General features: G+C 36.0%; 2 protein-coding genes across 2 annotated transcripts in view; one reads left to right on the top strand and one right to left on the bottom strand.

Annotated features, from left to right (window-relative positions):
- LOC150099536 (UPAR/Ly6 domain-containing protein crok-like) overlaps positions 1 to 7,448 on the top strand; it is an 86,047-nt gene extending 78,599 nt beyond the window's left edge. Inside the window, exons 2-3 of the mRNA XM_090403346.1 lie at positions 3,367 to 3,525; positions 4,937 to 7,448. Of these exons, the coding sequence (XP_090259472.1) occupies positions 3,367 to 3,525; positions 4,937 to 5,166 (389 nt within the window). The 3' untranslated portion in view covers positions 5,167 to 7,448. The remainder of the gene's footprint in view (positions 1 to 3,366; positions 3,526 to 4,936) is intronic.
- A 940-nt stretch (positions 7,449 to 8,388) lies between these two features.
- On the bottom strand, positions 8,389 to 22,527 carry LOC150099535 (cysteine-rich protein 1-like). Its single transcript, XM_090404354.1, has 4 exons — positions 22,392 to 22,527; positions 8,970 to 9,064; positions 8,794 to 8,851; positions 8,389 to 8,630 (listed from the first exon to the last, which is right to left on the bottom strand). Exons 1-4 carry the CDS (start codon positions 22,429 to 22,431, stop codon positions 8,587 to 8,589), a joined length of 237 nt encoding a protein of 78 aa, XP_090260480.1. The 5' UTR covers positions 22,432 to 22,527; the 3' UTR covers positions 8,389 to 8,586.
- Positions 22,528 to 22,699: the final 172 nt, after the last annotated feature.

The raw sequence follows: 22,699 nt of genomic DNA, 5'->3' as shown, positions 1-22,699 counted from the left end.
CGCAGTTTGTCATTCATCACATCAGATAAGATGGAAAGAACAACAAAGTAAATTCTTGTAAATTCTTGATTTGAACTGGAAAGACAATCTTAAGTTCCAAAAATAGCTAACGTAATAAATTCATTTGGTATACATTGAAGCAAAACAAAGCTATGTCGATATTTAATTTATAGCATTTGCACCATTACAAACAATTATAATTTGACAGATACACTTCTACATTTGCAGTATAACAGACGACTGTACGTTACTGTGTATCTAACCGTTTCCTCTCGTTCTCAAGTGACCGCACGTGTTGTCTTGGATACGTGTTCGCATGTTTCTGTTATATTTAAATTTAAACAATGTTTTTTGAAATAATTCTATAATTTCCTTTGTCCTATATAGTCCTTCAATCATTCTGCTTTCGATTTATAATCTTAATGTGTGAATTCCAGTGAATCAACACATCACGTGACGAACTGTTTCCAAGGCAACAAGATTTGCTGAACGAAGAGCAATAAGTGTTGGCATCGTTACAGCTGTTTAATCAATATTTCCTTGCGGATGTGATCGATTTTCTTAGAGAAAATCTAAAATACTTTCAACCTTTTGGTGAAAGAAGATCGTTTGAATAGGACGAGGAGTTGGGAGGGGGAAAGCATTAAACTTTAACCTTTGTGTGTGTGTGTGTGTGTGTGTGTGTGTGTGTGTGTGTGTGTGTGTGTGTGTGTGTGTGTGTGTGTGTGTGTGTGTGTGTGTGTGTGTGTGTGTGTGTGTGTGTATGTGTGTTTCATGTGGAGATTTTAAAGGATGCAATTTGCAATTTTCGATATCATCAAATATGGCTTCTAGATGTACCAAGCAGGCTTCGTTGACACCAAGTTAAGAATGAGAAAGGATTCTGATGGTGAGATGAGATTAACACTTATAAAAAAGGAGAATGGTAAGATGAATTAGAAGTCGAAATCAAAAATAATGTATTTTTTACTATCAGTTAGAAAAAAATATTATTTAGAAGCGTCTAATAACTAAATAGGCCTGTATTTATTAATTAAATAGAGTACAGAATAATTATTTTCCCTTTCCTCCATAGAATTATTTTTGAGATCTTTGTAATCGAATATTTCTCTAAGTTGCACTCGCTGTTCACGGATGACACGAGACAGATCACCTCCCTTTGTGATCTGAGAGAGAAAAATGCAGTAATAATGCCTATTCTAAGATGGCCACTAGTTCAGATTCCAATTCATTTCGGAGTATAGCCCTTAGGGAAAGGGTAAGAAGAGGAGGAGCAAGTTGGATTCTGGGAAATCATCCTAAGGAGATTTCGCGTGGTTTTCATTTATTCTTCTTTTAGCCATTATGGTGTCTAGTAAAGTATGTCATTTGATTTCCCTCATCATCTCTTCGCGCAAGAATCTTTTTGATTTAATTATACTTAATGTTTTAATACTTTTCAGGACATATTGCGAAGTCTATGTGAAGTTAAGTTGCTTCGATTGAATTATTTAAACCTTCAACTAACGTCTACTAATGCAGTCCGTGCAATTGGGTTAGAAAGACCTTCGTTCAAATCCTGTGAAGGACGACAAACGTTCGCCTTTTCAACTGAAGATTAGCTTTCCAGTCTCAAACGAAAGTGTCAGGATTTTTTCCCCCGAAATTCGGATTCGCCCATCAAAGCAAACGGACCACAGAAGAAGTACAGTATTAATAGATATAGCAAACTAGAAACAGGAGAATAACCGCACAGTACTTACCAAAATTGAGCTTAAGAAACCATGTTCCCTGGAAGTAACAATCATTGTAACTATTGCTTATAAAGAAATCTGGATAGGAAGGTCTATGATTTAGTCATACATCATATTAAATAATATGATCTCATTCTCTTCTCATTAGTGCAAATGAAGCTTCTTAAATGAGAATATATATTGTTTTGTCTATCTGGAAATTGGAGCTATACTACAAATGGGTTTTCTACGTTAATACAGCCATGTTTTCAACTCTCTCTCTCTCTCTCTCTCTCTCTCTCCATCAGAAATCACTAGCCTGCTTGTTTTTAACCGAATGTCATTTGGGGAATTCGCCACTATTCACAGATAAGTTCTTTCACATTGTTCAATGTCTTAAGAGCGCACAAGGTACGATTTTGATATTTTAATTTAGGCTCATTGAGAAGAGTTGGGTTGGGTCGAATGGAATTGCAGCCAAAGGTAACCAATGTATTTCTTTCGATACGAGGCCAGCATATTACGTCTGGTGTGTGTGTGTGTGTGTGTGTGTGTGTGTGTGTGTGTGTGTGTGTGTGTGTGTGTGTGTGTGTGTGTGTGTGTGTGTGTGTGTGTGTGTGTGTGTGTGTGTGTGTGTGTGTGTGTGTGTGTGTGTGTGTGTGTGTGTGTGTGTTTATCTGGTTTAGGGATGAAAGTCTTGAATTTTCATATGTGATAGCCAGATGAAAAAATTATACTCCCGAAATGGAAATAATTACTTGTAATTTGGTATTATCGACAGAGTACTGTTGTTTTTCCTCACTGGAATTAGCCGAGGTAACTAAGACTTTAAAGGCTGTTTTTTATCCAGATTTTTCCAGTCTAAGGGTAAATCTTGTGGACACTCGAGTACAATATTAATAGATCTCATGCTCTTTATCTATTTTCTTATGAAATTTCAGCATCGCTAATTACTAAAACTCTTCCGTTTTGTTTATCCTCAGCTCTTAAATATCCATTGAAATTTGCTTCACGTTTCCCGCAAACGTGCATTAGGTACAACACTGGTTCACGGCCGACTTCATCAATAATCCTTCCTTCGTTGAACTCGGAGAAATGTTTTAACACCTACAAAACGGGACCCCTCTAGTAGCGAAAACTCTTTTTGTTTTTTGAATAATGGTTTGTTGCTAAGTTGCTGACTGCAAGCCGCTACTCGGATGACCTTGTCGGGGACATGAAAAATCGATTACTCTCAGCAGACCGCATTTCGAACAGATAAACATTAAAGCACTCTTTTGCAGTTTAATAAATGCTAAGAAACAATCCTCATGTTGGGAGTGGATTGCCGAATTAGTAAAAGGTTATACCATGTGAACTCTCTCTCTCTCTCTCTCTTTCTGTCGATCTGTTTCTATACCTCTGACACAAAAATAATGAACAGAAAAGATGAAGAAAGAAAAAAAAAAGAGAGGATACACGTCTCCGTGCATAATAATCAATAAGAATGCAGTAATTACCTGTAAAAGTCGTTTCCCCCGCATTTGAGATTGACCGAACGTTGTTGAGTTAATATTGTTAAAGTAACCGAACAATACTTGCATTAGTTTCACATTTATTGCTGATCTGTTACTTACAGTAGATTTCTTATTTAGGATTTTAATTTGTTTTGCAGGTGCTGCCATCAGGTGTTGGGAGTGCAATTCTCACTATGATAGGCACTGTGCAGATCCTTTCCAGAATTTTACGTTCGCCCTCACAGATTGTGCAATGAAGAATCTGGGCCACTATCCGAACACTCCAGCCACCGTGTGTCGGAAACTAATCCAGAAGGGTAAGTATATATATACACTGTAATAGATTTCTCCATATTTTACACAAGCATCGTGATGCAGTGTCACTCCCTTCCCCACCTCCAAATGTCGACGAAAAAATGGAAATTGTGACTTGTTTACAATTGCATAGAAAGCAATCCAGTTTGATTATAACTGTTCGTTTGATTCAGATATCATTCGATATGTTTTACGCATCGCACATCAATATGCGATGCGTAATGGAAGAAATAATTTGGTTTTATTTCACCCCCCCCCGTTTTGCACATATCATATAATTGGTCCGAATTTTGACCTGTTTTATCCGAGAGAAAGGAAGTAACCGAAAATGGAACACCATAAAATGAACGAAGAAACAATTTAGAAGAGCAAAAAAAGAAAAAAAGGAAAAATCGATATAAAGAAACAGGAACTGAGACAACGAAAAAAAAATATTGATCGAATAGATGGAATAGAAAGAAAGAAAAAATATATTGTCCATAGATATTCCCAACTGAAGTAGAGATATGCGAGTCGCACACAAGCCCTACTATCGATTGGCAAGGAAGGTAGGTGTAGATGTTTAGAAAATGCGACCCAATTCTTCACATACCTTTGCATTGCCACTTTTAAAGAATAAGCGCCATTACACTTATTACGCTTTTCAAAGTACAGTACTTAATTTGGCTTCGATCACTTAGTTCGAAATAAGCTTTTTTTTTTTTTAATATGTACTATAATATACTATACGAGAAAAGTTAGTACCGTCTATAATTTCTAATAGGTTTGATATTTTGTTATACTTTTAAGCAAGCAAAAAGCATAAATGCATATTTTTCAATTTTGTAACTTCTTATCGTTTGAAAAAAACTGTAATTAAATAATACAGGCGAAGTTGTAGTATTTTAAGTAAAATAGAAAGGCAATCAAACAAACTTTATAATTTAGACAATAGATGGCGCCACTTCATAAGTCTTTTCCCTTCTTTTTCTTCAATATTCTTCCAACCATTATTATTATTTTTTTTTAAATTATATTTTATTATTTGTATTACCATAAAATCCCCACATCTTTACTCCTGCAATATGCATAATGATGAGAATTATCACTTATAAATCAAATGCAATGCAATGCCCTCTACCGCATACTATCATTGCCAGAGCTATTTTAATATAATACGATTGGGGCGATCTTTATAAGTATGATGTAAAGAGAACAATCATACTGCATTTTTTTTTTTTTAACCACAGAAAACAAGAGTGCGGGTAGAAAAAAAAAAACATCTAGATGGATTACTACAACCAACGAAACAAGATGGTTTGCATCGATTGTCTCTCGTTCTGTAGGTACATATTGGAAATAAAACGTCTTTTAATGCATATTCTGAATAACCCTCTTTTTATTTATTTATTTTATTTATTTTTTATTTTGCAGTTCGTGATGACTACCGATTTATTCGAGGATGCGGCTGGTTGAGCGATGACCGAGATGGCGGTGACTGCATCAAGCGAGCCGGCACGTTCAACGTTCTGATACAATATTGTAGTTGCTCAGAAGATGGCTGTAATGGAGCTTCGGAACTGCGTGCAACCCGCTTCTCTCTAGGTGTCGCTATGATCGCTAGTATAGTAGTGCTGTTGCGGGAAGGATTGGCGGTTAAGTAATAGATTAGCTCTCCTGATGTAGCCTCTATCCCCGACCGTATTCTCTGAGAGTGAAAGATCGCTGTGTCATCAAAGTACACAATGTTGGGGTTTAAAAAAAATATAACGCCATTAATTTTGTTTTAATTACACCCATCGGCAATTTTTTTTTTCTTTTGGGCGCTATTGTGGAGAGATGTTAGAAATTATCAGGTGCGGTATGCTTTATTTCTTCCAGGGAGTAGCAGAGTACTTAAAAGCAGAAGGAAATTTGCACTGGCTCAAGAGTAGAGTAGGTATTCCCCTCTATTTTTGTAGCTAGGTGGCGCTGATATTCACAGAAAATCCTCAGAGGCCTGTAGACACAGAGAGAGACATCTATTTTTATTTACCTTTTTTTTTTTAGCCCTTTCTCATAAACGTTTCTTCCTTCTATTTATTTATTAATAAAAGATAGAAAGCGTGAAAATCTTATTCCGTATGACAAGTGTTTCAAATTACTCGTATCTTCACATAATTTGGACTTGATTTCTGGTGAAAACAAATCAAGTAAAACGTGTGTGAAAAGATATATTAAGATTGAAATAAAAATGTCAAATTTTTGCCATAATACGTTTAATGTGATTCCGACTATAAATAAAAGATTCTTAATAATAATTTTGGGGAGGGGGGGCTAATGATTTATTAGATGACTCAGAAATAATTTTATATGTTTTAAATTGCTTTTAAAAATTAAAAAAAAAATCACACCCTCTAAGTTTAATTAGTAAGAAAATAAAATATTCGTCGTTAGAAACACATTGATGTCTATAATACCTAAAGTTCGGTGTTGTAACCAGCTTTGCTTTTAATTTCATATATAAATGGATAGATTTTTATTCTTTGTTTCTTACCCGGAAAAATTCTTATCTTCCACAATCTTATCAACGAACTGTCAAACTGCCTTAGTCTGCCATTTACCAGCTTCAGGATCTTCTCCAGACAACCTAGAAGAAACCACTGCGCATGTGCAAGATGTAGAGGGTAAAATCATCATCAGTGTCGTCCTGGTAGATCACTGTGTTTGCATTATATCCGCTAGGTGGCATGTCACCGAAGCTTAGTACCCACTGTCTCAGGTGTAAAAAAAAAAAAGAAAAGAAATCCCACCCCTCCTCCACTAATAGAAGCACAAACTTGTGGGTCTTTTGTTTTTGTTTGGTTTAGAAGTTCGTAGATTAAATAAACATTATATGGTGAAAGAGTGAGAGAGATTTTGCCCTTTGAACCACTTCCCAGTGTTCCTCTTTAGCAATATGTCAGATTTATAGTTTTAACTCTGTATTTATTTTTTGGTAGATATTAATGAGTATAGCCAAAAGGCCAAGTAATAAGCAATAGACAATAAGGTCTGGTTGTATATAATTGCTTACAAAGAGCTCCTGTTGTTTTTTATTACAAAGAAAATAGTCATCTTGTGATACACGAAAAGCATCATGGGAAAGAATATCGACTGGATAATATCTTAGAAGTAAAATTATGAAAGCACAGCATTATATGTCATTCCCCACATCTTTGAAGTAATGTTTACTGCCTGTTAAATCAAATTAAGGAATCTGCATGGTGTACGATATTATGCCGACAGGTGCCGTACCTTCGACATAAGGTACCAGAACGCGAAATCGTCCATTGTCGCTTATAAGAGATTATATTATAGAGAATCCATAACGATGTGAATAGACTTATATTTGTGCAACAAAATCTTTAGCGAACTCTGTACCGATGTGAATATTTTCCTTTTTTTTATGTTTATGCTTTGTAAAAAAAAAAAAAAAAGAAAGAAAGAAAGAAAAAAGGAAATATATATATATTATATATATATTTCCTTTTATATATAAATGGCTAATTGTCTTAGAGGGCGCTGCTTTAAATAGCAGATATTGCAAGAAATGTAGATCCGTTGGCAACAATTAGCTTCGCGGATGCTATTATCATGTTCACGTGATTATATCAGTGTGAATTCATTGGCTCTCTTCATTAGGTGATCCGTGTTTATTTTATTCAGTGGACAGTAATGAATTATAACTTGTTAGTGATGAGCTGAACCAAAAGAGTATTCAACTGATTCTAATTTCATCGGGTCAAATAGAATTCATGCTTATGTTTCATATCTGTATTATTATAACTTTGTTACGTTTACTAAATGTTGGTGTGTAATACTGTTAAATCTAAATGAGAAAAGCGACCTTCGCAAATAAATATGAAATATTAAAAAAATTTAGAGATATATATATATATATATATATTAAAATGATGTGTTTTTTTTTTGTTTTGTGTATGATTACTTCGTTAAGGTTGTATATATATATATATATATATATATATATTTCCATAATTTTGAATGGCATCTACACCAGTCTAGTGTTATTTACATAATTTTAACCTTCAAAATTAACGCCAAAAGCACTGTCCTAGAAGTTTTAGGTATATCTGCTTATAGAATATCAGCTGCTGTTTGAATTCTTGAAACTAACTGATTATTTAAAACATAATTCCTGAAACTGCAATTTTTTTTATCTATATCCAGAATAGTATAGTTGGTAGATGAGTTTTGTTCTGTGTATATCCCCTGTATGTGTTCCATTATTTTCATTTTCTGTTTCATGAAAATCGCGTTCTTTTTTGTAATTTTCATTAATAAATAACATCTCATAAACTTATAATGTCGTTCTGTATCATTCTCGCATTTTCACGAGGTATGAGGGAAAATCAAAAATTGAAATAATAATGACACTGTTGATATGCTGCAAAAAAAAATTAATTCAGTCAGATCGCTTTAGACATGCGGATTTGATGAACTAGTTTCTGAACAACAGTAAAAACGCATTTGTCACAAAATACAGTATTTCAGAACAATTCTAAATCACTTCAGCCCTTTCTAGATGTAGAAATGACTAATCGCAAACAAATTATGGTGTTATTGTACATTAAAAATGAGCAGTGATCACAGTTAAATTGTACTATGGAATATGTGTGTATAATTGTCTACACCATTTTTAATATTGGTAATTATTAATATTGGTTTTAATTCTAGTATTGGCAAATGAAGTATTCTTAAAACGTTTCGAAGATATAAACAGAAAAACCATCAGAATCGATCATCTCAATTGTCTTTTTTGTTAGTAATGACTAACAAAAAAGTATTTCTTGTTAGTAATGACTGTCTTATATTGAAAAGTAAATAAACAAATTGCAACAAATAAGTAGGTCTTAAAATCAAATATATTTTATTACGAATCCAACAAGTCTACATTTATTATACACGTGTATAATTTAGTGCAGCCGTGATCACTTCGAAAACAGTGTCGTACATTTATTAACAGTTGTAACAATTACAAATATAACATGCAACAGGGTCTAGAGATCACACTCTCCAATCGGTGTCCAGGGAGTGAAGTCTGCTCACTTTTTGTAGACATGACTTTCTGTTCCTCCTCTTCCGTAACCTGTGTAAACAACATAATTAAATAGGTGCACCTCTTGCCGAACAGAAATATTAAGAAAATTACGTAATTTACACAAACACAAGAATTTATTTACCGCGATAGGATTAAACAATATTTTTGTCAAAGACAAAATATTCAAAAGAGGGTTGTTTAAAATGCTTACCACCAGGGCCAAACAAAGCTCCATAACAGGGTGTATTACAATATGGTTTTCCCTCATGCTAAACAAATAAATAAAATTGTAATTGAGAGAGTGCAGAGAAAGTTAACAGTAGCATAAATTCATTCACAAATAATTCAAAATAATTTCAACATAATAATCGCGATATGTATTCTTACCTCTGCATGAGAACCCGGAGTGAGTGTTTTGTTACATTTTTCGCACCTGAGGCATCCTCGATGCCAGTCCTTACCCAAGGAGGTTAATCTTTCAGCTATGAAGAAAAAAAAAAAATCAGTAATACATTGAGAAACGTAAGTAGCAAATTGCAACAGAATATTCATGCAATAACAATTTTTTTTTTTTTAAATCAAGTTTAAATGTTAAATCTTTAGACACTGAAGAGCCTCCGTGGCTCAATTGGTTGTGACAATGGTTGGAAATATCCGGGTTCAAATCTCGAATCAAAAGATACAACCTGCATCAGGGCTTCTCAGCTAAGGGTAAGTTAGCCAGTCTCATAAGGAGGTGGAAGAATTTTTTTTTTTTTTCCCGGAAACTCGGACTTTTCTTCCCCCGAAACAGAAGACACACGTAATATAAAGACATAAAACACTACGGGGATAAGGATTAACTACCCTATTCCGTCGGATCTGGTTTCGATAACCTGCATGGTAAAACATGAAGGACATTCATCCAATCAAATTAATTCTCATTTGTTCTGATAGATTTGGAAAAAGTTCAGTCAACTGCAGTCCCAGAGGATAACGCTATCCGGCGTTGGATGTGGCAGAGTTATTCTATTTCTAGAAATTTTGATTTTTCCTATATTAGGAAAAGAAAAGAAAAACTTCCTAAAATTTGTTTGAGGCAACAGTGAGTTACCAGGTTTAATTGTGTGTGTGTGTGTGTGTGTAGCAAAAATGTGCTATTGATTTAGGTTTTAGATGACTAATTTGTTTCAAGAGATGTTTTCATTTGTATAACAATCCCAAAGTAGCACCGAAATAATGACACCTATATTACACTAATTAGCAAATAAAATGAAAGTAAAAGGAAAGTAAAAGGTGATTAACATTGGATATGAATATCTTTCGTTTGCGGTTTTGAAGAATTATACTGATTAGAGAAGGTTTAGTTTGGAAAAATAAACCAAGTTTGCGTACTATGGATCAAACTGTGGTAGATGTCAGTTATAATAATACGACACCATTTTTTTTCAAAGATAGAGTGAGATCTGTTGATCATTGGAGGCCTGTTATAACAATGCAAGTTTTCGATGTTGTGTTCTTTGTAACCAAGTGGCAATTATCGTATCAGTATGGCAACATACAGATGAGCACCACAGAATTGTAAGTAGATAGTACATTTGTATGGAAAATGTGCAACAATTGATATTCACAGGTATATTCAGTACATGACTCAGCCAATTTTCCATGATAAATGAGCAACATACGTAATGTTTCTTACTGGATAAACTTCCATACCGCAAAACTCTGTACAAATGCATAGTAGACGGAGGAAGGAGAGCTCAATTACGTACAGTGGACATCAATGAGGAACTCCAGGAGACTAACTAGTTACAGAGAAGAAAACTGTAGTTACTCTCCTAGATCTCATTCGACAGTTAACTTTAAGTCTAACAATAAATGAACGAGTGCTAACAGATGAGATTTTTTTTCACTCAGTGGAATTACGTAACTAGCTTTCTAAGAGTTGTTCGAATATGAAAGACATGATCATGCTGTTATTACATGGATTGTGGATGCGCTGATTTTTCTTGGATGACTGAGTTAATGTTAAACGTGAAGGGACCTGCATCCCTGTTAAGGTTCTACTGGCTAAATCTGTTCAATAACCATTGTCTGCCTGTAATATTTTCATATTAGCAAAACCTGAAGTCCTCATTTCTCAAGAACATTTCTACAATGGACTTCCAAATGGCAGAGGATGCTAGTTATACTTTGCTTGATGACATATTGTTAGGAGATCGCCCCCCCCCCCCCATTACGTCTTATGTAAATCACACGAAAGACGCGATATAGTACATATCCAATTACTCTAGGGAGTGTATACTATCTTGAGTTGTGGTCTGAGCGGGTTAAATTCTGAAGACTCAGACTTGCCAAAATTAGGAAATAAAAATGGGCTATTTTCAGCCAAATTAACCAATCTAAGATCAGCTGGAATGGGGGATAGATAGGTGATTACTGAAGACTGCTGGTCTTCAGTAACCACCGAGTTAAGATTAACTGTGTTTTGCTTGTTCATCAAGAATTTCTATCCTTTGATGATACCGGTTCACTTACAAAATTGTTACTGAGAAGCTTTTCAAATACTTATCTAGATTCAACGGAAACACTGGTTCACATCCGCTGGAATAGCGCCAATGTTTTCAGATGTTTTGGTGCTGAAGATTTCTGTCTCATTAATAACAGACAGTAAGTTAGATGGTCTGTTATTGGATGAGACTTGGCTCCCAATAACCTCATGGTAAAAGTCTAAGATCTTCTCTTAGGTCTCGCTCCCTAGCTCGATGTTTTTGCACGCCGCTGTTGTTTTCTTCAACTATGTGTATATTTCTGTTCTGTTTACTTGCCTCCTGATCAAGCCGAAAGGACCACGTTTGCAGTTTCTATGAAATCGTTCACTTGTGGTTATTTCTCAGTTCTCATTTATTGACAGAAACTTAAATTTTCTTGTGAAACATTAACGTCACACAGATACATGAGTTCTGTCATTAAATTCAAGGCAGCAAACTTTATATCACTGAAGACTACAATAGAATGTTTATACGAGTTTTCGGAATATAAACTATAAAGGAAGGAAAGAGAACTATTTGCAGACAAAATCCTGTGAATCCTTAAGTTCAATCCCTTCACATTCGAATGGTACTAATCAGGAACGCCTGGTTGACGTGACATTAACAAAATCTGTCCAAAGTATTTTTATTTTTTATTGTGAATCTAATCAACGAAGGGTTACGATGATTACATCATTTAAAGCCAGCTGTTATACAAACTCCTTGTTTTGCACTAAAAGATTACCAAAAATCAAATTTAATTAATCATAACTCTGTTGTTAGCAAATGGTCCAAGAGGAAGGCACACCTTCAAGAATATTTATATAATATTTTTAACATATAGAACGTATTCTATTAATTATGTAAAATATAATTAAAAATATTTGTAAATTATTACTTATTAATATCAGTAGCGATTAATAGAGGGAGCCACACGAGTTAGTGATTTCTTTAATGCAAGAAACGACAGTTTTGAATTTTATTTTATAGGCCCCAGTTACTGCCTTTTGAGTTTATTACAGTTCTACATGTGATTAATAAAATTTTTGAGAAGATATTAATAATGTGCAGCATTCTTTTATTTTACTATATTAATCTAAAATACTTTTCAAAAATAAACAGCACCTTTTAAAATAAAAGTGTGAGGAGATATTTGCTGTCTCCTCACATTTTTATATTTAAATCAAAACTTTCATTTGTTTATAAAAATAAAACTTTCATTTATTTATAAAAATAATCATTGCAAGAACCATCAATATATCAATAATACATGGAGATAGCTGGATAAAAAGGGATCATACACATACACCATTTTGTGCAACCATATATGTTTATGGTTGCATAAATGCGCCTTTGAACAAAAGATATCGAGAACGCTTGCTGGAAACATATTGCATTAAACATGGGATGGTTCGTTTATATGAAAGGTTTCCCAGTGTTAGTATTCTATTGTCATTTAGGTATAACTACTATACTTTTCGAAACGATACTTTTTTTTTTTTTGGAAGCTTCTTCGCTACGTTCAAAGTGCTTGGTTGTTTTAATTAACACTTCAAATTATTCAACTGCATTCTGTTGTGCACCTCCAATGAACAAAAGACGATAGATGGATAACCGGAACAGCAGGTCAAATTTTGACTAATGATCCTTGTAATAATAGTAATAATCAGTGACCAGCTACAATATTCAGCGTTAAATGCTGTTGGATTTTCTTATATTTTCAGCTGAAATAATACACTTTCCTCACAGCCTTAGATGCTTCGGCCATTAATGTCAAATAATCCCGATACTAGTTGGAGATTTTTTTTTTCGTGCAGAGAAAACAAAACAAAACTTGAAATAAAGACTTATTTTGAAATTTACAATATTACAAAGTTTTTACAGATTACTCGGTTGCAATAAAGCTGAAAAGGCTTTTTTTTTTTTTTTTTTTTTTCTTCCCCACTGGGCAAAACTATTCAGATGGTCCTCAATGAGCAGCCTCCTCCCGAGGAAAAAGGGGAGATTCGGAAATTTGATGAGTATGCGCAAAAAAAAGGTATCACATAAATATCATAATAAATCTGTTTCCATTAATAGATTGCATATTTTACATCTTCGCAATGTACAAATAAAGGAAGAGCAGGATTTCTGTAAAGCTGCGTATACTTTCTACATCCGAGCTATTATATTTTTTTCAATTTTTTTAACATTGAAATATAATTTAAGGCAAAATCCCTTCCCAAGTTTAAAGTTAAGGATCTCTGTAAATAAAGCCGATTTGAAATTAAGATTTATTTGGATTAACTATTTTTTTCATTACATACAATTCGTTTATAATTGTTCGGTATAATTAATTGTACAACTACAATGAATATTATTTATAAATGATGTAGGAATGCTTTTATAAGTATAATGCATTATATAAAAATATAGATCCTCTAATTTTTAAACTTCAAAGAGCAGGCGGAGCTTCTTAAGCACCCCCCCCCCCTCCCTCACTGTTCCACACACAAATTTTCAGATAATCGACAGCGCTGCCGGTCTCCACTCCCTTGTCACTGATCATTGAGGCTTAGGGCTACCGACTATTTCTAGCCATTTGGGAAGAGAGCACTGTAGACACTTATCGCCACCTCGTATTCCTAAACTAACTGGTATTGTTGTCGCAAATGGTATCCGTCTAAGATAGATTTTTCCTAGTTTCGGGTATTCAACCCATCCCCAGTTTATGGAAGGGGGGAAAAAATCTACTTCCTGCGCCAAAGATCACCTAACTTAGGAACCGACGTAGAAAAAGGTCATCTAGTCGGGTGACTAGAAATCCGCATCTACAACGGATTTTCTCCTGGCGATCTAGCATTATGGAAGCAGAGGCGTAATAAGTTGCACCTTGCGCAACGCATTGATATTGTCCAAATATAAATTAAAAGTTCGGTTTGAAATGTCAATAACATAAAAACCTAAGGAAGAGGTCCCTAAAGATTACTTCGGAATATTCGTAGACAACACAGTACTTGCAAGAAAGCCTTCTCGTATTTTCCGCTATGTCACTGCCGCAGCTCAGAGGAAAGGAATGTCTAAAGCTGCGACCAATTTATATTTTGAGGACAGATTAACTTTAAGAGAAAAATTTACTCGGGAAAAGCTACCGGAGACCAAAAACCTGCCTTCTGGTTGACACATACAAGCATCATCACACAACCAGGCACCACGTGACCGATGCGTTATGCCCTTGTATTAAGTTATCTGAAGACCTTGGGATGTATCGGTGCTGAGTTAATGTTCGTTAACAGGCCCATCAGGTTTTTCTACAAACGTGTTTGGAGTGAAGTAACGCGCGCCGTATTTCCACCCTGTAAGCGACACTCGATAAACAGTTTGGTGTGTGTTTGTGTGTCATGCAAAGAAACGCTGCGCAAAAATTATGAGCATTACGAGACGCCCTGTGAGAACGGGATAGCGGGGACGTGTCTTTCAAACTATCACGCGATGAAAGAGAATAGCCGTTGTGTACAACGGTGTTTCATGTCCAGAACGTGAGACCAACCGAAATGCGATCAACCTGTCTAGAGAACGAAGCGTGCGTCTACAGTTTAACTTAATGAAGGAGACAATAAAAAAAACATTCGCCATCTTTTGCAACAGTATCGGAAACATTCCTTTCCAGCGATGATTCAATAAGGATATTTGAGAGCCTCTGTGTTTGTGTGAGCGCGTGTTTCTTGATTAAATCTTCCTTAAATACAGTGTACAACAATCTGAAATCTCCTTGTAACTAGAAAACAACATGTAGCAACAAATGAGGAGACATGAACTATAAGGTTATCGAACAGACCCTGATAAAGACGAAATCATAATCTTTTAACCACACGATAGTACGAAAATCCTTTAACATTCTTTGTTAGTCTTGTGATAGGAAACAAAGGAGAAAAAAACAAACAAACAAAAGAACCAGACAATGGATAACAGTTGCCTTTTCGACATCGATATTAATTCAACGGCACGATTTTGCAACTCCATCTCATGAAATATCGCCAACGTATTTATTTCTTGATACTCAAGTAAGCACAAAGGAATTGCTAAACTCGCAGTATCTTTTCAAGGGTTTGCTGATTAACAACGCAGGTGCGATAGGTCACTTTGAGGTTAACTTGTGACGACTTCATATTTGCCAGGGAAGGGTGACATCACCCGAAATGTGTATTCATATGGAAATCGTTTATGAAATAACATCTCGCCTTGACGTTAACTGTCTTCGGCGAGTAATGGAGTTCCGGTTTGAAGAATAGTTAGCACGTGGTTCTCCCGCTAGATACACAGATCCGCCCTTTAAGGTTGTTTCGTAAAAGATCTTCCCACTAATTTCGTTTAGCCTGAATGCTAGAGACCAACATCGAACAGTTCCTTTCCCAGCGATCTCTAAATAAAATTAAAAACTAAGAAGAAGTTTTCGGTTTTAGGGGATGCATAACCAAAATTTCGCTTTCGGGCACAAAATCTTGCAAAATTATCTATTTGTAGCCTTGAACTCAGACTCCAATTCCACTCTGAACAGCGAACTCAGTTCTTGGATAGAATGGCGAAGAGTTAAACTTTATCCCAGTTTAATAGTGAATCTGGCTCCAAAATTTCGCCTTTGCCAATGCTTACAACGCCAATTTCATCCATCTTCGGGGATTTATTTCAGTAAATTCTCTCTGTAATAAAAATAAAACGAAATTTGGTCACGTTCCCCTACCACTGCATATTGCTTTATTGTTAATTCCTGATTTCATTTCCCAGTAAAAGCGCTTAAAAAAAAAAAAAAGACGCGATGAATACACCCTTGTGAATTATATACGAGTTTAGTTTTATAATTCATCATTCTTTTCATGTCAACTTTGCCATATTTCACACGTCGCCTGATTCGTTTCAAACTCGCTCCGGTGTTTCCACCTGTTACTAAATTATCAAAATGTAATCAGCAGTAGTTTTAGAGCTTTGCGAACCTTCCTTATAAATATTCATGTTACACGACACTTACTCAGGTTAGTCCATAACACTGAAATATTTGAAAGTGCATAAATATATTTTTAAAAAATGGTGCGTTTCGTACCATATGTAATCTGTAGAGCAGCACCAGTCCTCTAGGTATTTCCCAATTACTATACAGCTATCAGGAGAGTTTTCGGGATGTTAATTGAATCCACGATCTCATGAAATGCATTGGATCAGAGATGGGTCAACAACAGCCTTGTCACAGTTTGGAAGGGTCTTACTAAGCATTCCAAGGTTACGATTATTGCTAGTAAAACCAGTTAACTGTGTAAACACGGCTAATCGACGCATTCCGATGTAAAGTATTCAACTCCCACCTACTCCTCCTAGCCCACCCGAGCACAATTTACTGTCGAAGTCACAGGTGCAAACAGTTATGGTAACCTACGTACCGCTCTGACAGGTAAAGTTAGAGGATACGAGGTATGGCTCAAGGTCACTTCACCCTAACAGACACAACGATAAATTCCTGATCGATGTTATTACGACAGAGGTTAGAGGTAGCCTGCTGCATTAAAACAGATGTTTGAGGGTGGAGATATCGGTTGAAGGCGTAGTTCTTAAAACGAAGAAGAATCTACAAGATTCCACTATTGCATAGCTAAATGGGCAACACTAAAGACTACCCAGAAGCCATGTTTGGGCAACTCTTCTGTATCTGTGAAGCATTCACATCGACACTTAAGCGCGCTGATAGAGAAGTCCACAACACGTAATCTTTCTTATAAATATGGCTTTCAATCAATCGCATTTATGCTCTTGTACGTGTGGCTTGGATCCTTTCCCCTTTCATCGAAGTGAGAGGGACCAAGTGGAGATTTTTATATAGTCTACAACAACCCCGCCTCCCTTGCCCACTTGTTACGATGACAGACACTCCCGTGCGTGTAATGAAAAGCAGGCGGACACAGCACGCAAAGGAATTTCTTGCCTCCAGGACAAATCATAGCCTGCTCGCTCATCCGTGTAATCCCCGATCTACACGTAAATACTTTCCTCCGAGTGAAAAGGGTTTTTTTTTTTTTTTTACGTGCGCCTTCAAAGGAGAGTGATGAAGGCAGACGGAATTCAATCGCTCACCTCCACGTTTCTCAGTACGGAAATGTGTTTTCGTGGGACGACATCCGGCTTGCAGGATCTGACTTCCCCCTCTCGCTACAGGTTTGTGTGTGTGCTGAAAGGCATTGAACACGTTTATAGGTGGGTAGTTCCAGGGGCATAATAAAACTGGCCTTTAAAAAAAAAAAAACAGAATTTGTTCAGTAATATTGTTCCTGAGTATTTACTAGTATGTTGTCAATAAAGGTGAATCAAATATCTTTTTTTTTTCCTCTTTGGCACCAGATCCCCTGATTTGTGAGTAGCGACTAAGACGACACCTGGTGGCAATTACTACAGGAGAAGAAAACATGCACAACCTTTTTTTCTTTTCTTTTTTTTTTTTAAGCGTTAGTACGTTATGAGCATTCTTTATAGCGTTACCGTAGGCCTTTTAGACATGTTATAGCCTTTATAGCAGTTATGTTGACACAGATCTGAACATGGAATATTTCGGCTCCATTACTCTGGGCTGTTGTGCCACTTGGATCGAGGCCACGCTCTTTGGGAACGCATTCGCGACACCCAAGTCAGATGTAGGTCGGGCGGGTATGCAGACTTTATGTAAACATTGTTTCTATAATTGTACAAACACCGATGCTGATATCGTGTTTATACAAGTGTTAATTTGTTGGCAGTCCTACTTCCACTGGTCAAAGAAGTGTCCGTTTTATGTTTTGCCGACCATTTGGGAATGGGAAAGATGGACATGCGGGATTCATTTGGGACCAAATTTGAACGTATTTCAAATTCCATTGCGTTTAGTACGTATTTCAGCTGCTGTCCCTTGTTCTTTTACCCCTCCCCCCCCCACCCATTGAAGAAGGGATGAAGAATGTGTGTCAGTTTCTGTTCATCTACCCCGAATCCTTGAATTAGTTCTGGAGGGTTCTTGACACAGTAAACATGTTAAGGATGACGCCAGGACTACTTAAGTGTTGCACCGCATTCAAACTGCTGTAAACGATGTGCCAAAAACAAGAAAAAATAAAATAAAATCCTAACGTGAACATCGCTGAATTCTTCGCAAAGAATGGAAGAATACGCAAATATATCGGTTAGCTGTAAAAGTTATTTACGAAGGAAATACGTGTTACCATTTTTAATACTCTATTTGTGTTTGTCATATTAAACGACGCCACTACTAGTACAAAACTCCGAATTATAGCGGCAGATCACGGCTTTCTGAATGATCCAAAAGGTCCTGACACACGAGTTCTATTTTTCGACACCCGCCTGTGCACATGGAGAAATTTCCCAACACAGTCGTATTAACGAATGCAAATACGTGGCCACGTAGTGCACGGCCACGTTTGCATTGTGGTGTGAACCCAAGCGTAGAGCCTGCTTATGGCGAAATGGAGCAGAAAAGGTAGCAGCTGCGTGTAATTGCTGGCTCGAGCTATGATCTATTCAACATTGGAAACAGAGAATCGCATGCGTAAACAGCTTTTATTTCGTTTTAATTCATTGCGAAATTCTATTTGATTTTTACAATTAAAAGTTTTATATTGAAACACGCCCAACAATCGTAAACGCGTCACTGATTTCACTCTTTCCTTAAAAATGTATTTCATGCGCTAGTCAGATATTAAATCGTTTGCTTACATATTTTTTAAATTTCTCAATATTTCGATATAATAATTAGTATTGATGGAGTCGAAGAATTTATCGCAGAAGGCCACTGCGTCGAGATCTCCCTCGAGAATGTATTTTTGTCTATTAATCGGGGTTTTCTATTTGTCTGTTTTCGGAAGGGAAAAAAATCCACTTTCAAGAAGACAAAAACAAAACAGAAATTGTCACCGTCGTATTTTTTATTTCATTTATTTCTCTATGAATATTAATATCTGAGCCTATTTATCGGTCTGAACTTATTCCCATTAGTTGTGAGAAATACTTTTATTGGTTTGCTCTTATGTTTGCTCTATGTCTAGAAAGATTAAAGAGCATCTTTAAACCAAAATAAAGTTGCTGTTGTTTTTTTCCTTTTCGAATGTATAATTCTGCAGTCAATATCGCTATCACATGGATTTTAACAAATGTAGCAGTTTGGCTCATATAATAATCATTAGGAAAAGCAGTTTATCCTAGCCTATTCCCTCAGCCATACAGCTGGTGGGGAAAGCATCCACTCCAAACCAGGGAGATGATTATGAGCAAGGTGATTTCCCGTTGCCTTCCTTGCCGTAAGTATTTATGACTGTAGCCGTGTGTGTGTGTGTGTGTGTGTTCACGGGGCCGATTTGGAGATGAAAAATCCGAGTTACCGGTAGAAAAACCCTCCACCTCCGTATGAGACCGGTTAGCTCACCTTTAATCGAAAGAGACCAGATAAAAGTTCCTCACGTCATGGACGGGAATCGAACCCAGTTCTTTCCGACCAAAGGGCTTCGTCTATACCGAATGAGCTACGGAGGCTTTCTCTACCCCTCTAATAGGTCTCAAAAGGACATTATCTCTCTCACCACTAAACAGGCGTTAAAGATTTCCTTCAGACTTTAAGTTTGCAAGGAAACTTAACCAATTGAGAATTTTGGGGTATTATTATACAAGAGGATAGTCTTATATTCAGATAAATAACCTTTTTATTTTTAGATAATTATAAAAGGTGTACGTACCTTTTTTAACAAAAAAAAAAAAAGTGAATAAATGAGAATTAACAAAGAAAGTTTTGGGTGTTATAAACTAAATCGCAAGCTTTTGCAGACTGGCGATAGTATCTCCACCAAAAGCAGTTGATTGGTAATTAATATTTCTGGCAAACAGACCTGGGAATATTCACGTAATATTTTGCTAGCAGCGATGTTTACTTAAAGTGTGGAATTAATCCTGTAAAGTGTCTAACCTGAAGCCTTTAATGACGTTTGTAATAAACTCTTAAGTCTGGGGTAAGTAACCTTTAAAATAAGGTTAGTTGCTCAAAGATAGACTTGTCTAAGGATAAATAAGAGCCGTGGTTTGGTTCCGAGGTGCTTCGGGCCTACAGAACTCAGACGGCTCTCGTGATTTTGGTTTCTTTAAGTTCGTTAAATCAATATCAGAATACTCCTTTAAGAAAAATTCACAGCAGTATGGATTGATAACAAACAGAGTGGTTCGATATAACTTCATAAAGAGATAGGTCAATGATTTTTGACCTATCTCTTTATGAAGATGTGAGACCACGTTCACTTAACATCTCTATTTATCATAAAGTGTAGAGAAAAACATATGTATACCCAATGAAACAAAGTTATACTTCATACAGAAAAAGCTAAACTATTTTAAACAGATTCACATAGCACTAAAGAGACTTAACTCTAAATTAGAATCCTGATCCTGATTTACGCTCACGCATAGACCATCACTTTTTACTGTGTAGGCATTCGGAACCGAAATCCTACGGAATAGGTTGGTTACTCCTTATTCCTGGAGGTATCCTATGTCTGTAGAGGCGTATGTTCACGAGGCTGGTTTGCCTGCTTGCGGGAGGAAAACCCCCAGATAAACTGGGGAGAAAAACCCTGCTGTCCACGCCCAAGACCGGCTAACTTGGCTATGGCTGAGGAAGATCCTAAGCTCCTCATGTCAGCGACGGGAATCGAGCCAAGGACATTTCTTTCCTAGGCATATGGTTGCGAAACGCACAGCCACTCGGACAATTTAAAATACAAACAATAAATAGTAAGTTTTTAAAGGTTAGCATTTGATAAATGTTAGCCTTTAAAAATATGAATTCTGTAAAAGATGCATTTTTACATTTCTCGCAAAACAAAGAAACCCTTTTCTGGGACAAATGGATATTGTATCTATATTCACTTGTGCCTATATCCATTAGACTCTTAATACTTTTTTTTTTACGGTATGTAAATTATCACAGGCTACATTTATAAATATTTTAAAAATAAATTCACACAACACATGCGCATATTTTCGCATGCTTTGGTAAGTGAGCTGCTGCATTTGTAGAATTGGTCTTTCGGTAACTTCCAGTTGAGATTCAGCTTGCTTTTCGACATGGTTGGTTCAAATGTTTGCCGTTTTCCAATTTAAAAAGCTTGGGAATTGAGTCCCGCTGGACTTGCGAAAGTTTTTAAGTGGCAAATGATCATCGTTCGGCTGGGGAGATCACCACCCTGCTGGAAGCCCGAACTGGCTCGAAGAGCGAAATCTGCAGTTATTATAAAATGTACACATAAATTATTATTGGATGAGCCCCCAATTTACATGAGAGTACGTATAAGATCATTATAAAGCTTTATATTCACGATTATAAATTTCCCACTGTCGAATATGCATATGTGCAATTTTTATATAATTGATGATTAAAATACGTATTTTGCGTGCAACCTACACAATATCGCAGCTTGAGTTTGTTTATAATTGGGTCCATCTTTGTATCTAATCCTCGATGTACCAACGGTTTGCCCTCAGGTAGTTTCTTTGGTTCGTTTGCTCCACCTGCTCTTTTTTATTCCTTCACTGGGCTTCGTCTTCCATTTCCGTTGAAGCGTTTCGATAATGAAAGCCCTTAAGGGCACGTTATCTCAAGGGAGAAATGCCGTTTAAAGATCTGAACATAAAAATGGGAAACCAAGACAACGACAGTAACAATGATAAACCTTATTCAGATATAAAGGACTCGATTGGATCACACAAAAAAAAAATATTTAATTATTAATTATATTACAGATTAAAAATAAAAAAATGTCCCATTCACAGCTAATATACAACAGTTGAAGACAGCCAATACAAATTTAGGGGACAAAGTAGACACCTCCTTTTTTGGGCCACTCACTTCTTTCCTCTTTATCCGTGACTTGAGCCCCATTTTGTTCTTTTGATTTCCCAATAGTATATTTTAATGACATAAAGCATAATTAGTTATCTTTATTATCGTATTTATTAATAACTTAGTGAAGTAACGAGTTGCAAGAAATGATTGTAATATTTTAAATGATTTTATAATAATATGGTAGCATTATTTATTCCTTTTTGAAAATATATTAAACTAATAACACGCCCCTTCAAGCGCAACTCAAATTACAAAAGCTTGACTATGTTTGTTTGTATTATAAACACGTTATCGTTTGGCGTATTTGCAAATAAAGTATAGAAGGCGCTATTGGTCAATGTGCTTCAAAAAAAATCAATATTAACAATGGCAACATGTAAAGTTATTTCAAATCTGTACACTTACCAAAGTAGACAGGCTTTTCACATTTGGGACAATTCGGCATTTTGTTTTCTATCAGCACAGCGCGATCCAAATCTAGATCACCTCGATACTACGTTATCAACAAGTGGCAACGGCAGTATTTTATCCCGCAGATGTAGCAGCGAGTGTCATGCGCAAAACAATAGCCACACGTGCGTAACTGTGTGAGACGAGTCAGGCATGCGCATTAAATGTTTCATAGGCCAAGGTCGTATTGATATGATGTCACAGCTTTCTCACTCCTTCATCTGATGATGTCAGCGTACAATGATGTATTTAATAAGCTAATC

The sequence above is a fragment of the Typopeltis vanoorti genome, chromosome 14, assembly GCF_054136105.1.
Source record: "Typopeltis vanoorti isolate ZY-2024b chromosome 14, IOZ_Tvanoo_1.0, whole genome shotgun sequence".
Classification (NCBI taxonomy): domain Eukaryota; kingdom Metazoa; phylum Arthropoda; class Arachnida; order Uropygi; family Thelyphonidae; genus Typopeltis; species Typopeltis vanoorti.
This window is presented reverse-complemented; position numbering and strand designations above follow the sequence as displayed.

Excerpts from the sequence above, each read along its gene's own strand:
- LOC150099535 (XM_090404354.1), bottom strand. The coding sequence starts at position 22,431 with ATGCCGAATTGTCCCAAATGTGAAAAGCCTGTCTACTTTG. Across the intron at positions 9,065-22,391 it reads TGAAAAGCCTGTCTACTTTG|CTGAAAGATTAACCTCCTTG; the intron begins GTAAGTGTACAG and ends TTTTCTTCATAG. Across the intron at positions 8,631-8,793 it reads AGCTTTGTTTGGCCCTGGTG|GTTACGGAAGAGGAGGAACA; the intron begins GTAAGCATTTTA and ends TTGTTTACACAG.